Here is a 16,810-nt window from a genome sequence, read left to right on the forward strand (position 1 = left end):
AGGCAGGTTTTTTATCAGTTTATTATTTCCTCTGCTCTTTCATTTCAGGAGAATATTTTTCTTCTTCGTTTGATGTTAATGTTTGATCATAATTGATGCCAAACGTTGGTTTTTCTCTGGCCGAGTCTCTCAACACGGCATTCTTGACTTTATTGAGGCCGTTGACATAGTTAACGCGTTGGAATAAAGTTTCGTTCTGAGAATTCCGGACCATAACGAATACAGCACAGTTTTTAGTGGATGTAATCATGCCCATCTTTTGCTCTTCATGCTTTGGTAGCCTCTCGTTGATATACATTTTCAAATTGTTCAATGGGTTCTTCAACTTTTTCAATTTCCTTTTGGCCCCAAATACTCGATCTTTTTCGTCAAAATACACGAAATCGCATATTACTCAGTTAGGGCAAACATGAGACCCAGTGCCAGGAAGAATATGGCAGGCTTCTATTCGGTCCTCCCGCAGTTTGATTCCAAGATATTTATCAAAAAAAAATTAAAGTATTTTTAAGCACATTCCGTTGATCATTTGAATCCAATGGTGGATAAACAAATGATCACACAGTCTTTGCTAGTATAAAGTTCTCGTGCTCTCAAGCGATCGTTCATCTCTTGCTGCTTTTTTCAAACTCTTGAATTTTGAATTCCTGATTCTTGTTAGTTTCGACCAGACAACAACAATTTTTGATAGTTAATCAAAAGATTTTCTGACAGATTTGTATCACCACTCATACCTGATGTGTCGTTTGCAAAATTACTTAACGATTCTCCAATGTCCAATGACTTGACGTTGTTACCACACTCAATTTTGAAAATAATGCACCTTACTTAACTTTTGATTGCGCTCAATTGAAATCACTAAAAAACATCAAAAAGTCGAGCATGAAAAATCACTCATGAATTAAAATCGAAAGAATGTTTTAACAGAAAAATACACACAAGTTTACAATAATTGCTGAAAACTTCGTTCGAGCAATTAAGGATCTAAATTTAAATCGCAATTTCAAAAAACTATTACGTGACCTATCCTGGCTAACCGCCATCAAAGGCTCAGTAATTTGCGTTTGCACATAATGCTCCGACCACACTCGTTCGCATTGTTGATTCATCTTTTTAGGCAAAAGTACACAGATAAGAAGCTTTTGAACCTAAACACTCATTTGTTCATGATCTAGGCAAAAAAAGGAATCTGTACTTTAATCAGCACACGCAGTTGCAACAAAAAAATTGTTTGTTTTCTTATTTGATGAAATTAAACGAAAAGTGAAAGGCACACATTCAAAACCCTAAAATTCATGCCTAAAAATTGGCTAAAAGACTGAGCGTAATCCAAAGACACAAAATAAGCTTAATAACTCTTAATAATTTTTTTTCAGATTGAATAAATAATTAATATAATTAATAAATATGGTTTTCAACAGCAGTCGAACAAAATTTTTAAGAACTGAAAGCAACTGAAAGCAACTGAAAGAATCATAGGCAACTTTCTTATGCAAATTGTTTTGCGCAACCTATTTCAGTTTTCAATTCACTTCCCTTCCTTTAATTATTGAGTTTTGCGTGATCTAAATTGCTCTCTGAGTCACGATTTTAAGCAGTTTAACTCCATTGGCGTGAGCTCACTAGTAAGTATAAAACGAAAAGTATGCCAAAATTGTTTCCATTATGTTCAGTTTAAATAAATGTAGGGGTCTATAACAACAAGCTCTAATAACATTCTTTGAAGCTCTTAAGTGAACATATGGAACCCTCTGTCAACCCCGATCTAAAAATACTACAATAGCCTAACATTCTGCTGAAAAAGCTAATTTAAACATTCTAAAAATTTCATTTAATTTTGAGAAAAATATAATTTTCACAGCAATTAACCATTTAGCAAAAACTGAACCTAATAACATTTGAAATCTAACTATTTATGAAAATAGTCCATTTCATTAGAAACATACTAACTTCGAAACAAATGAAAAATGGAAACTGCATGTTTTCTAATCTATGCTCTATTTGTTTTATATCCGATTCATTCTCGGCGCTCAACTCAAAATATGTCAAAAGAAACGGAAATATGGCGGAGCAAGCAAAACGAGATCAATTTAGCGCCGAAAAAACATAAATAAATAAAATCGTAGCTATTTTTAACACGCAAAATGGTAAATATAGATGAGATAAATGTCAAAACCCAGGATTTTTTTAAAAAAATAAAACCAAAATAAATTTAGAATGTTGCAAGCAGTCCTGAAAACCTGGAAAAACTTAATTACAGCAAAAAGTGAAGGCTAAAAAACTACTCTCTTCTCAATTTATTCTTGACGATAAAAAGATAAATTCAATCAAAATCGGCTGATTTGGAGTTAAGCAATGTAAAATTTGACTTAATGTCGCAAAATTATATCAAAGTTGCAGAAAAACATGCGCAGCAAACAGATAAGCGACAAGCAAAGATTGAGAATAATAAAATGAATGTTGCAACCGTACACAGTTCCAACATAGTTGGCCAAGAAAACCTAATTGGAAATGGCCAAACAACAATTTGAACAATTAAACACAAAACGTGAAAATAATCACAAAACTTAAAACCTCAATATTGACTAGAAAAAAGACCGCGTTTAAAGACCCACCAATCAATTTTCTAAATATGTCACGCTTAAGAGGTTGTCTAAAGAGAACACTCACATCTTTCTAAGTTAATTAAATAAATCCATCGGTTAAAATTGAATGATGAAAAAACTAGTTGAGCATATAATGCCTCCCCCACAATTTGGGTCGAAACAAATTTAAGTTACTGAGCCCCAAACAGAAAAGGTTAATAAACTTTTTCTCGATAATAAAATTTTTAACTTCATTAAGACATGAACTTAATTCAAACCTTTTAAGTGAATACGAGAAACTTATTGAAAAGATTTCGTCACACAGATAAGCACAAAAACAACTGACCTTTAATCAAAGTGTTGAACTCGTCAGGTTTTATTCTCTTTGTGTTCAAATCAATCTTCAGCGTCACCAACAGCGTGAACATAAACTTATGCTCCTCGTACAAGCCTCGAATCGTGTACCGGAATGACTCGAAAGTCAGTGACTCAATCACGTTCGTGATTCGCTTGCTTGTAATCGGTGATTTTGGCGCTAGTTCCATCGACAGGTCGAATATTCCCAGGAACTGTTTCAGTGATGTTTGGTACATCACGTTCACCATGCTCATTTCCACAATCAAGAAGTAGAGGATGCTGCCACGGGTCGCAACTGAAAAGATCCGAAAAGTGCGAGTTTTAATTGCGTATAAAATTCTGCAGAATGACAATTTCTGTCTTTAACTTGAAACACAAACATTGCATTTAGTTTTAAAATCTGGCTCTGCATATAAGGAAGAGCTGATAATCTGGAATCTCGCACAGCAGAGATCTAGCATTTTAAAACGTGCACATTTGTATTTAATGGTCATCAACGGATTTAAAAAAAACGTCTGGAAAACTAATGAAAATGGTCTTTGGCTCTCTGGTAGTATATATTAAAAAAAATAAAATGGACAGATTAGAGACCCACTGAAATCTTATCAATCAGTTTTTTGAACTTTGTTTATATTATCTATTTGTGATATACTAACCAGGACGATACTCTTCTCGAGCACTGTTGATCTTGATCTCAGTCTCTGCTGCAACCTTCAGCTTCTCTTTCACTTCAGCCGCAGTCACTTTGGTGTTCTGCAGCACTGCAATCAGACTCTCATCTTCTACCAGGGAACCCTATAGAAAACATACATGAATATCCAAGACAACGCGTGAAGACGAAGCGGGGAAAAAGCGTCACCGTCAGGTTTGAAAAAACTCATAATTATCAATCAAATTGGCCGCTAATAATTTCAGCCTAATAAAATCTGACATATTCTGCACTACGCTATACCTTGAAGATATTTGTTAAATAAGGATAACAAGGGGATTGTCATCAACTGTGCTTCGCATAGGAAGTGTTCCAAGCTACCAATTTATCGTTTTTAATAACTGCCATCAGCTACTCAAATGGATAGTATTTAGGCACTGTCCCCTTAACGACTCGAGTTTTTTAGTGATAACGTCAATCTGCAGGAAAAAATTAAAGAAGAGAGAAAGAGGCAGCAGTTTTAATCCAGGCAATAAACCGAGAGAGCGAGAAAAAGGTGTGATAAAAAAATTGTCGCAAGGCGATGAGAATATTTTGTTATTGTGCTGAACTTTCAAATCTGTTTCTTAGTTGTCAATCTGTCTCTAATTTTTTCACTTACTTAAATAAAGTCCAAGCGGCTTTTTTTCACTTACTTAAATAAATAATTGTACGCATAAAAGAAATTATTCTCATTTCAAGAATTCTCATTTTTATATGCAATTTTCAGCTATTTTTGTCATTTTGACGTTTTAAACAATTTTGAGTTATTTTTTGCTCCTACTGGTTTTTTGCTGCTAACTGGGGACTAAAATTTTATTGTTGCTACTTAATTTAGTATTTCTCATCAAATTTTTAGGATATTTATAAAAGACTAAATTTTGAAACGTTTTTTATAATCACAAAAATGATAAATGAGCTCTCAATTTTGCCTCTCTTTGTCCATTTTTGAATTTCTGCCTAATTTTCTGGTCGTTTTTATGCTAATGAGATATAATTTCTATGCTAAAACCTTTATCTAGACAAATTTAATGATTTAATAATTATGATGACATAGTTGAATGTATTACGGGCATGTTTTAGGGAAGCAAACAAACTTTCAAATAGTTTCTGCTGCTTTTTGCTGGTTTTTGCTGTAGTATGAAATTAGCGTCTTCGTTGCATTCGATGTTCCATACTAGATCGCTTAACCTTTCATTCAACTTTTGCATCTCCACAAAAGGTATCGATTGGCCATAATTGATTCAACAAAAAGGCAGGTTAGCATAAAATTTGAAACCTCCAAATAAATTTTGAGGCTGGAGCAATTATCTGCGCGTAGAAGATCGCATCACAAAATATAATTGGAGTAAGAAAAATGACTTAACAAATTGTTTTCGAAAACATTAAAAAAAGATAAATACAATAGAGTAAGGCCCGAAATTTTTCTTTTTTCAGTTTCAATTTATAAACTGAAAGATCAAAAAGAAACTGCTGACATACCTGAGTGGAAGTGAGACGGTACAACAGATTGTCTTCTAGTTCTTGAGTCTTTCTTTTGTTAGCTGTTACCTCCTCCATCAAACTCACTCGCTCTTGTTCGAGTTCCTGAAAAAAACTCAAAATCCATCAAATTTTTTAAAGAAAGACAACTCGTTCCAATGATGTAATGGTTCTAAAGTGCTGAGAAGAAATGAACAAATGCCATACAATTCGACAATCAAAAGTTGCAATTGAAGAAAGGCGTATCTTTTTATGTTCTATGTCCATCAGATGAGGCTACGTACCGCTTTCTCCTTGATGATTACGATTCCAAGCAGTTGGTCCTCGAGACCTTTCATAGTGACAGTGAAGTCAATGATGGAGGTCCTCGCGTAGATCTCAGGAGTGTAACTTGGGTTGCCCAGTTTAGTCGTCACGTACATTTTGAAGCTATAATACAACAAAATTTTTAGCCTTTCAGGGCCACGCAGGGCCGAATTAATTTCACACCTCCAAATCCTGTGAACAATTTAACAAATGAGATTATCAGTTGCTTTATTGTCACATTAATCTTCCAATATAATTTTTTCAAAATTTTGAAGGTATCTGATCAAAAATATACTCCTGAATGAATAATAACAACAACAATAAATTGTTCACATGTACGTATTAACAGTTTTAGTATGAAAAAAACCAAATAAGGGTACATACTTGACAGGATATCAAAAGATAATTTTGTCCAGTCAAAAGCTATTTTTGGGCAGCAGCTGAATAATTTCAACAATTTTATACTTGAAGATAGGAGGAATTATATAAATTTGTACCAACTGTAAAAAAAATTATCCTGAAGCAATTTAGGCAAAATTAGAAAGTGATGGTTATATCATAGTAAAAAGCCTTTACTTTAACCTGTGAGGGCAGGACATTTCTTTAATTTTTTTTTCAAAAAAAGATCTACCATTTGTTCGTCTCTTTGGATATAATTCCTGAGCAAAGTATAACGATGAGTGTTAAGATCACAGCTGCTAAAATTTCTCACATTTTAACATACTTAGGATTGCATCTAATTAAGGAAATGGGTTATTTTCTATACCAGGTTCTTATCCGCTCGGGATTTTTTTCAGTAAATAGTAGCCTATTTACTGGAAACAATCCCAAGCGAATAAGAGTCTTCTGGTTTCATTTTTTTAAGTCAAGCTTTTCTGCTCGGATTTGTCGAACTATCAGTTATCAGTTTGTTAAAAATTTTAAACTCATGCGCTCGTCTTTTTCTTTTTGACAAAAAGTTGTCGTAATTGGTAGAAGTGCAGTTTTTTTGCTAGAAATATTCCGAAATATTCCAGAGCGATGTTTATCACATCCTTTTACTGTTGACTGTCATAAACGTTTAGCAAAAAAAAGTCGCAGAAAAATTGTCTGATTCTATTGAATTGTGACGTCTTATTTGCGGATGATATATAAGTATTCCATATTGTATAACAAGTTGTACATGAGACGCCTGAAATATATCTGATCTTGTGAAAAAATCCAGCAAATTTGGTAAGTTTTGCTCCTATTTTCTTGACATGTTCCTTGAAGTCCAATTTTTGTCAAGATAAACTCCTAGATATTTTGCCACATTTTTGGATTGAATATTGGAGCTGTTTAGTTTCAAGTTTAAATTCAATGATCTGTTGCCATTGTCAAAAAAATTGTTTCGTCAACAATGATTGTTAATTTATTGTTATTCAAGTAATTAGCAATGTTTTCGAAGTCCTGCTGGAACAGGTTGTCACCAATGCATATTTTTAGCTGTATGACAGCGTCATCAACTTCGAGCCTTATTGTTGGGCTCTTATTCTGTTGCCCGATGTCATTCACATAGATCATAAACAGATATCACAAAAAAGAGCCTTGCGGCACTTCCAAAAGCTACAATTCTAAGATCTGTTTTACGCGGACTACAATTAAGGCATTTTTTTCCTCTCTTTTATATAAGATTCGCGTAGTTTCAGTACCAGAACCCTAAAGCCTATATTTTAAATTCTGTTAAAAGTATACCATGATCAACTGTGTCAAACAAATTTTTAAAGTCCAAACACAAACCAGATTTTCTCTTACTTACGTCTTCTTGCATTTTCAACAAAATGAGCAAGCGCATTAATTATTCCTCTCTATCCTCTGGCGCTAAACTGATCTGCATCAAGATTATACATACCTAAGAAATTGATTGTTTTGTTGTGTAAAAAGTTTCACAAATTTTGGCAACGGCTGGAAGTAAAGAAATTGGCCAATAATTAGATGGCTCAGAAACATTGCCCTCTTTATGTTTTGTAATTTCAATAGCTTGCTTCAGGCATGGTGAAAATTTTTGTTGTTCAATGCACTAATTTATTATTTAATTTAGAATTGGGACAATTACGATTTCCGGCTTTTTTCAAAAGAAAACTATTCAAATTAAAACAGTTTGCACTGTACTTTGTTTTAGTTTATTTATTTTCTGAATGTCAAAGTCAGTTGCTTTGATTAGCAGCATAGATTGCAGGTTCATGTCACCGTTTTCAGAATATTCCTTCAGAAAGATACTTTTTGGTAATTTTAACAAATTTATTAACGCATCTGTTGTTTTAATCTATTAAAACATTCATTGGTTAATTATCTATTGTTGCTATTTCTTGCATCCAAACAACCATAAAGTGACTCCTAGGGTGACTAACCCGTTCATGACGTCACACTCTTTGTCTCCGACCTTGACCTTGAGCTGCCGGCCAGATCGGATGAAGTTCTTCTCGAAGATGTTATCGAGGGCGGGGTCCAGCTCCTCGTTGATGTCTTCAATCAAGAGGGGTCGGCCGAGGGACAGTGCGTCTTCCAGATGGTTTCGGAAGTATTTATGGTTCAAGGATGTTACCTGAAACATTATCCACACTATTCATTAAACTTGGAGTCACTCAAATGTCAGAAGTCCGAGCAAAATTTGTCAGAGAGGTTTTCATGAACCAAATCTTATTCAGAAACGCATGAAATTCTTTCCTAATTGTATTTTAAAGAAAATTTTAGTTTCAAGCGGACATACGAGAATACGCTTTTGATTGTCAATAGTTTGAACATGCCATGATAAAAAGCTAATATAAGGAAACTTATTAGGAAGCAACCTCAGAAATCTAGAATGCTGTCAAGATAGATTACAACAGAATCTGGTTTAAAAAGTTGACCGCTTCTAAGAAATGTTTAATTTAAAGCAATTGAATTTAAAATTTCAATATAAATAAATTAAATAAACAAAAATCTTTTCTGTTGCTGAAACCAAACTTACCTGCAGTTCATTTTCCCGTTCCTTGTTTTTGATCCATGATTTGGCCTGCAATTGCGGGTCAATAATTAGTGGATATCGGGACGCTTTGGTTGTAATGATACCATTCTGGACAGACAAATCATCATTTGGCAATCCCTGCAAGTTCCACTCGCCAATAGTTGCGTTATCAACCAACATCTGAATCAGATCCAGATCATCGCTGTATGGGATCTTGCTGTTGGCCATCAATTTCCTCCAGGACTTCAGCAAAAGATTTCGGAACTCCTGGTTGAATGGTCCTGAATATGACAAGAATCCAGTAGCCAACAAGACATCGCCTACAAGCCGTACTGTCTGATCATCAAACGACTTGCTCGCTTCAGTCCAACGAATCTTTTCGCCCGACAACCCATCAATCAACGTCGTGGCGTTCTGCATTTTTCGTCGGCAAGAATCTGCATCATCAAGCAAGTCTTGTTTCTTTTGAATAGCAGCGTCGTACATTTTCTGTACCTCCTTCAGTTCAGCTTCCTTCTGGTCCAGTTGCTCCTGAGCCTCAGCCAACTCCGCTTGGGCAGCAGCCAGCCTTGAACTCTGGACAACCAAATTGGCCTTCAGAGGAAGTACTTCTTTGTTGACACCGTAGAAGAAGCTCATAGCTTGGGTCCAGGAAAGCAAACCGGCCACGTTTCCCGATACCTTCTTCGCAGTTTCCAGATTATAATCCTCTTGTTCCAAGTAGGGGGCCAGAAGCTCCACCATCTCCTCATTAATTGTATCCTAAAGGACTTGAACATCAGTATTGTCGCAAAAAACTAAAACTGTTTTGCGTAAGAAATCTTGAGTGAACAAATTTTTCGCTTCATTTAGTAGAGTTTGCAAAGTTTCGTTAGTGTTCTAATTCAATTTGATAATTACTCAGCACCAGAACAGTTATTGAAAACTGGATGAGCAGGCACGTCGACTAACTCATCACTAGGAAATTAGGTAACTGAAATTGCTGTCAATTATTGGTTGCAGTTTTTATTTGTCGGGTTTATACAGCTAGTTAATTGAACTGCAAACAAAAATCTAAAATTTATGGATGTGTACATAATTTATAGGAAGAAACCCTTTTTGGTGTTTATTTTGAGGTTTTGAATTTTCTTTGCCAATTCATACACACCTTAGGGAACGTCTGCAACATGGTTAGGAACTGTGTGTTTCCCATGAGTTTGAGGGACTCAGTCCAAGATGGCTTCACACACTCCCTTTCTGGGTCTTTAGTCACAGTGTCTATCTTCTTCTGGAACAGGAGAAGTACTGCGTCCATAATCCTCATCACCAGGTGGGGTGGCTTACCCAGCTTACGCACTGTAGCTATGTCCGCTGCTTTGATTGTCTGAAAGAAAATAGCGGTCAAAAATCTGTAATTTGAAACAAACGAGATACTCTGTTCCTATACAATATTGGGTCCTCATTCAAGATTCCCTGGGTTTGATATTGATGACAATGTTGTTTTGACTCAATTTCTCCAAGAATCAGATTTTTAACCATTTCATATTTCAACAATTTAAATTTAAGTATATAGAATTTCAGATTTTCATATACATTGTCAATTACAAATTGAATAGCAGAAAAAAAATGAAAAAATAGAACAAAACAAAACGATTTCAATTTTTATACTACATTTAACTTGTTAACAACTGTTGCTGGAGGCTTCAATCAAAGATATTCAAGGATTTTTCAAATGTTTTTTTTTGGATTTCAAAAATGTAAATACAGAAAATATAGCCAGATGGTTAAATAGTTGTTTACTCGCCGAGACTCTAATGAGCTAGATAATAAAAAATGCTCAAACTTTTCTTTTAAAAACTTTAAAAAATTTTAGTACAATATTACAATTGGAAAACTGGCCGTGAGGTCAAATTAAAACCCAAAGCCGACTTTAAAAAAAAATACCTGGAGTGCAGCCTCAGCCTCTGCAAGAGCGGGTGCAGCAGCTGACAGTTTCTCCTCTGCCACGGCCTTGTCTGCCTCAATCTCCTCTACAAGTGCCTGTGCTCTGTCCTTCACAGTCTGCACTTGTGCCTTCACTGCCTCTGCCGAGGTCTGCTTAGCCGTCACCTCTTTCAACACCTATTAAACACAAAATATTTCCACGATATTGATCAACTCCCATTTTATCCATTTATTTTCTCAATGTATGAAAAAGGATTTTTGCAAGTTATGTCAAAAAACTCCAACTCAAACCATCAGGGGTATCAAAAGTAATTCGCAACCTTGTCAAACCACTGAGATCCGCAAATTAATATCGTCAATTGATTTAGCGACGATATCATCGATCAAATTAAGGAGTGCGCAATACAAATCTTCCTTTAAGTGTCCTAAATTTACATTTCCAGGAGAATGCGGTAACTTAACGACAAATATTTTGTTTACTTTTTTAATTAAGAAAGAAATAGCTAGACTCTAGTAGAACTGATATCTATGATGCTTTCACATTTTTTTCGTTCAACTCAAAAGCTGGTGCATCATTACAAGTCGCAAATGGAAAAAGCGGTTAAATGAAGTCATAGCGAAATTGAATGGAGATAAGACTCATAGAAACAGCTCGGACCTCATCAGCCTCCTTGGAAGCTACAGCCAGTTCCTTCTCCTTGACAGCCAGCTCCTTGCTCAGTTGATTCACACTCTCTGTGGCCTCAACCAGCTTGTCCAGACCAGTCTGCATCCTGTGCGCCAGTGTCTTCAGTCGCTCTCTCTTCTCAGAGTAGATACTCTTGTACCTATGCAACAAAACAATGTCAACGTCTCAGCGTATAACGGCCATCAACAGGTATTCAAGGACAATCCAGGACAAAAAATGTTTATTTTCGCCTAAAGTGGCAGCTTTAAAGTGACCACCTAGATTTTTAAATTTTGGACTCTCAGAATTGACAAAAATGAATCGCAATTAACTTGGATTTGGATCGAATGATGTTTCACATTTTAAAAAACTCTGGCAGTTAGGAAATAATTTGCTCTTTCTCAGAATAGCCCAACGGCTATTGACACAGGTACAGATAGCGATGACGTAACTGGGTCGCACCCTCTTTGACGGGTTATTATAATTTCATGCAAATTCCACCAATTAATAATGTATGGTTCATAATCAGTTTTGCTCTGATCATAGAAAATCCATGAAAACTAAATACGAGTTTTAAATATTAATTTATGCCCTTCGTCCTTTACCGTTTCCTACACATTCAATGAGACTAACCCGTCCAAGAATGACAAGTATGACTTGGGAGTGACGTGAGTCTGTCGTCTGAATCGGTTGAAGTAGTCGGCACATGTCTCTGCCACACCGTCATGGATCTCGCCTATTGAGAGCAAGAAAATATAACATCTGCAGTCTATTGAAATACATCTCAAAGCCACAGATAAAGGTTGAAGTCACACAAATCTGATGGATATGAATTTATAGATAAATTTTTGCAACCAAAACGCGACAAAAACTTACTTCAGTCAAATAACGATTTCAAAGCAGATCATTTTCAAAAACTGCTTTTGGAAGACCACTTTCGAAACTTTTGCTACTTTTGCCTTTAAAAATTGCAGATAAATCGCTCTTCGAATTTGATTAGATTTAAGTAAACTTCCCTTAAAGCGCGGTTGATAGTGACTTAATTGATCAGTATGTACCAGGAGGCACGTGCTAAAAACTGTAACTTAAGAAACACCAAGTCATAATGTTGATTATATAGATGTAATTTAATGGTTAGGAAATGGATGACTTTTTCATGGTAGCAAAAGAAGATTTGTGAAGCAAATCTCACGAAAGTTTTAACTGTTGACAAGGAACAAGTGGGCAAAGGGTAGCCCAGGCATATCGTGCCAAAGTAACTATAACTCAAGGGTCTTTTTTGAAACACCACCAACACTGGCGTCAGTGAAGCAGGCTGATTAGTTTGCTTCTCTGACGTTCGGCCACAGCACCACCAACACTACACATTCAACATTAACTGAAAGCGGAACACCGCACACAGTATTTTAGCTGCTCTGTTCCCATCAAGGGAGCAATGTATGAACTTTATGCTTACCCATGACATTTATGAGGGCAGTTTTGACATTGTCAGCCGCAACAATTTCGAATGGAGAGAGGAAGTGTCCAGACACGGCAACCAGAGCCTCTCTTGGCCACTTGTGGAACCAATCCATGGTACAACCAGACACCAGACCGGGGAACTTGAGGGATCGGTTGCGGAATTTCTCGCCAACCTGTATATACAACAAGGATTCGGAGGACAGAAAGGACAAAAAAAGACTAGGAATAGCCACGATCAGAAGAATAAATATGAAAAACAACCATCATTTTATTGGGAATTGTTTTGAATCAATTTCTGAGTTTGAATTCTTAGTAACAACTTTTTTTATGTGGTTATTTTTATATAAATTGTTGACAGTGTTATTCTGCATAACTTTGTTATTTATCATATCTTAAAAAATAACCAGCACGTAGAGAGTATGTGAAAAAAATTTATAGCCCCCGCTCGCGCGTGCAATGTTTAGAGCGTAAAAAACTGTGCAAAAACATGATTTGAATAATCTGGGGGGGGGGGGGGGGGCTGAAGACCTCGAACAACGAAGTGTAGCCATGGTAGTAATGGATATGTTGGGTATCTTACAGGTGAGAAGCAGAGTACGACGTGTAGATTGTTCTTCACTCTGGTGAGGAAGTAGTCGTAGAGGTTCTCGAAAGTGGGGATCCTCCTGGGGTACTCCTTCTTCATCACTGGGATCAACTCTCCCGTGATCTCATCCAACTCATCACGTGCAAACAGGTTCGACACCTACACATTAAATAGCAATAGGTTCAAAATGTCGATCGAGGGCTTTCTGTTTCGATTCGATCTTAAAATATTTACAACACTTCAGTTTGGATCCTATTAACCTTCGTTCCTCTCAGAAAAATATTCCACTGAGCTCAATAAAAATCATAAAACGATATGAAGATATTTTAAATTGTTACAGACCTCGACGCTCCTTATTCTTACGGCAATATTTTCACAGTAAAAGCATCCGTTAAGCATCCAATGTTATGAAAAAGATGATCTTAAAATGACTAAGGGAATGATACGAAGTTTTACTTATTAAAAAATTGTTTAATTTTTATATAAAATGCTTGCAGAGTAGTGCTTGTTATATTTTGGGCAAATCTATGTTTGAGGTTACGATATATATCTCTTATGGCATACTAAAATCAATCCAGCATTGGTAGTTAGAAAAAATTCTTCTCCAGGTCAATTTATAATGACGAGTATTCGATAAATTTCATAATTGAATAGAGTTTTCTGGAACTGCACATCATATTAAAACATGAGAAGGGTTGTGAAGTGTTGTTTATTTTTTGATATGATTGTTTACTTCTCCAGAGCTGAGGACATTGTTCATGTACTCTAGGAAATGTTCCTCTTTGATCTCGTTGTCTGTGAATAGGAACACAGTTCCATTACCATCCAGACCAGCCGACCGATAGAGTATCTGCAAGTCTTGCATCAAATTAGCAGCTGCGTACTGGCTGCATGAATAATAACAGCAGAAAATTTATTTAAATTATAATACTTATCTAAAAATATAACTTGAAATCAATGACCAAACAATTATATTTTTTCCAAGACAATAACTTTTTCAAAGTACATTACAGGGACACAAAATGAAAAATTTCACTGCAAGAGGATCTTAGATGATCGAAAGTAAAATTGAAAACTGTAGTTATGAAGTAGTATCCTTATTGAAAAAAGTTAATGGTGGTTTAGGAAAATAATCTTAAGTTAACACCGAAATTCGGGAATCAAACAAAAAAATAAAACTTAGAAAAAACGATCAAGGATACAACAGCAGCTAATGTTACAATTGAACGAAATTTTTGTTCGACCAACTCGAAAATTTCATATATTTGATGCAATGAGATTAAATGAAAGATGAAAACTGTGACACAAGATAATGAACGTCGTTTGAGCCGCATTAATCAATACGAAATATCAGAAGAAAAGTGCTGTAATTAAGTGCTGAAAAGTGCTCAAATAAAAAGTGCTGTAATTTTGAAATCAGTAGCGTTACTATTTAAAGAAATTTTCGAAAGACTAACTAATTGCTCTTGTCAAAAATTAAGAAAATTTTATCAGCTTCAAGCCTCTGGTTTAATTTTTTGTTAAAAAATTGAACCTTTACTGATATCGACTGACACTCGGTAAAAATCAGAATTGTGGCTGCATTTTTTTTAGTTTGAAAATTACATTACTTTAAAATTTGTTAATAACTCACTAAGACTAAGAATACTATAAAACCACTCAAAAAAATGAAAGCGCATGTTGAAAACACTTTGTAACAGTAACAAACAAAAACGATTTTTCTTTAATTACTCAACTTAAAATGTATAGATTCTGCGTCTTTTCAATTATTTTAGTCAACTCACAAATGAACTAGCGTGGATAAGTATCTCGTAGTCATCTTAAAGCAAGCGTGCCTTAGATTACCTGTCAAGAAAGATATATCAGTTCTGCCTTTTCCATGGTAAAAATCAGTTTTTCTCGCTGATACTGTTAAATTTGCATGAAAATCTAAGCATTCGTCACAACACAACATCTGAAAAGCCCTGCTTGATTGCTTATTCAACTGGCAGTTTTTTCAATAGTCAAGACATCAGAAATCTGTATCACAGTTGTGAAAGCAGCAAAGTCATCACAAATTTTTTCCTCATATCAAATGACAACTTGTTTTTCTTAAACAAAGGCTTCTTTTAAAAGTAGTCAACTATGAGCTAATTTACTTTTACCACTTAGGCGCGTGTTATGACCGATTTTACAATTGAACTGAGGGCTGGAAAAAGCTGTTTTTCTAGTTAAGTCAGAGGGCAGTATTAACGACAAATATAGCATAGAGAATCAGTTGTTGTTGCTGTAGCCGTCCGGGGTCGACTTCGGCGTCAGTAGGTATGCCTTTAGAGCCCGAGGAAGGACGCGGCCTCGACAGGCATCAGCCATAAGCTGTCGATCGTGAGGTGGGTGGGTTTGTTCTTGCACTCGAATAGATGTTTCGTGTCATGCGGGCTCTCTTGGCAATCTGGGCAGACGTCACGCACTTCGGGGTCGATTCTTGACATGTACGAATTCAGTAACTTGCTATAGCCACTTCGTAGTCGGGCGAGCATGACTCTGGTACTCATGGGAAGCTTCTCCGACTCGGAAATGGGGGGTGGCGGGCATTCAGAACCTTGTTGTTGCGCATTTTTGAGATGGATTTCCTGACGAACTTGTTGTGAAGTATGATGTTACCTCGCTTCAGACATTTTGGGTGGCTTCTTTCCGTGGCACTTTCAACATCGCTACCGAATTCTTCTGTCAGGGTCTTCCGCATGTCTCTTTCGCTGACTGAGTCCTTGATTCCATGGTTTGGATGGTGTGTCGACTGTGAAGCCTAGAGATGTGCTGATAGAAGCTGGCAGTGGTCTCGCACGGGTAGAATCTTCGTCTAGTTGTGGAGATCGTCTTCCATTGTCATCAGCGTGCAGCCAGTGGCACTTCTCAGGGCAGAGTTCTGGCATCTCTGGATTTTCATCCAGTGCGAATCGGCCAAACCAGGGGACCAAACGGGAGCCGCGTATTTGATGATGGCTCTCCCTGTAGCTTTGTACGTAGTGAGTAGCAACTCTTTATCCTTCCCCCAGGAGCTCCCGGCTAGGGCACAGAGGACGTTGTTTCTCTTCGCTACTCTATCCAATACGGTATTCGCATGGGCACCAAATCTGTACATCGGGTCAAAGGTGACTCCTAATATTTTTGGGTGTTTTTCTGTTGGTATCCTGTTACCTTCCACCTCTATTTTAAGCGTTCTACTTGATTCGTTGCTGAAAGTGGTGAATATTGTCGCCGATGATTTGCCAGGAGAAAGTTCAAAGCTGTTTTCCTCCAACCATTTTAGGAGCACTGCAAGATAACTGTTTGTCTTCGTCTCTATTTCGCAGATAACTGGTCCTGAGGAAAGAACTGTGCAATCGTCGGCATAGCTTACCAGCTTCACGTCTTCTGGAGGGGTCGGAGCAGTTGCCATGTAGATATTGAATAAGCAAGGAGATAGAACACCTCCTTGAGGCACGCCGCTGCTGATTGTCCTTCCTTTTGACACGCTGTTCCGGAACTCGACTTTTACTCGCCTTCCATGAAGGTAGTTCTTGAGCCATCTCTTGATGTTCACATGCAGATTCAGGTTCTCAATCCTTTCGATGAGCTTGTTAATATTAACCGTGTCGAAAGCGGCGCGAAGGTCGAGGGTCACCATAATGGTTCTGTGGGCGGGTTTCCTTCTGTTGAGGTCTGTTCTTATGTGATCATCTATCTTGCAAAGAGCAGTGGTGGTGGAATGGCCCTTGCGAAAGCCATGTTGATGTTCTGCATGGCTGAAGCTTTCGAGGATAAACGGCAACAT

General features: G+C 36.6%; 1 protein-coding gene across 2 annotated transcripts in view; it reads right to left on the bottom strand.

The window, feature by feature from the left end:
- LOC142357704 (dynein axonemal heavy chain 5-like) overlaps window positions 1-16,810 on the bottom strand; it is a 99,186-nt gene that overhangs the window by 12,666 nt on the left and 69,710 nt on the right. For both annotated transcript variants that reach the window (XM_075409263.1, XM_075409258.1), the window contains exons 36-47: window positions 13,012-13,176; window positions 12,427-12,604; window positions 11,604-11,706; window positions 10,962-11,130; window positions 10,304-10,480; window positions 9,528-9,743; window positions 8,384-9,142; window positions 7,785-7,978; window positions 5,394-5,538; window positions 5,110-5,214; window positions 3,596-3,734; window positions 2,929-3,234 (exon numbers count right to left, since the gene is read on the bottom strand). In XM_075409263.1, coding sequence (XP_075265378.1) covers window positions 2,929-3,234; window positions 3,596-3,734; window positions 5,110-5,214; window positions 5,394-5,538; window positions 7,785-7,978; window positions 8,384-9,142; window positions 9,528-9,743; window positions 10,304-10,480; window positions 10,962-11,130; window positions 11,604-11,706; window positions 12,427-12,604; window positions 13,012-13,176 — 2,656 coding nt within the window. The remainder of the gene's footprint in view (window positions 1-2,928; window positions 3,235-3,595; window positions 3,735-5,109; window positions 5,215-5,393; window positions 5,539-7,784; window positions 7,979-8,383; window positions 9,143-9,527; window positions 9,744-10,303; window positions 10,481-10,961; window positions 11,131-11,603; window positions 11,707-12,426; window positions 12,605-13,011; window positions 13,177-16,810) is intronic.

This window comes from Convolutriloba macropyga, chromosome 2, assembly GCF_964194025.1.
Source record: "Convolutriloba macropyga chromosome 2, txConMacr16.3, whole genome shotgun sequence".
Lineage (NCBI taxonomy): Eukaryota > Metazoa > Xenacoelomorpha > Acoela > Convolutidae > Convolutriloba > Convolutriloba macropyga.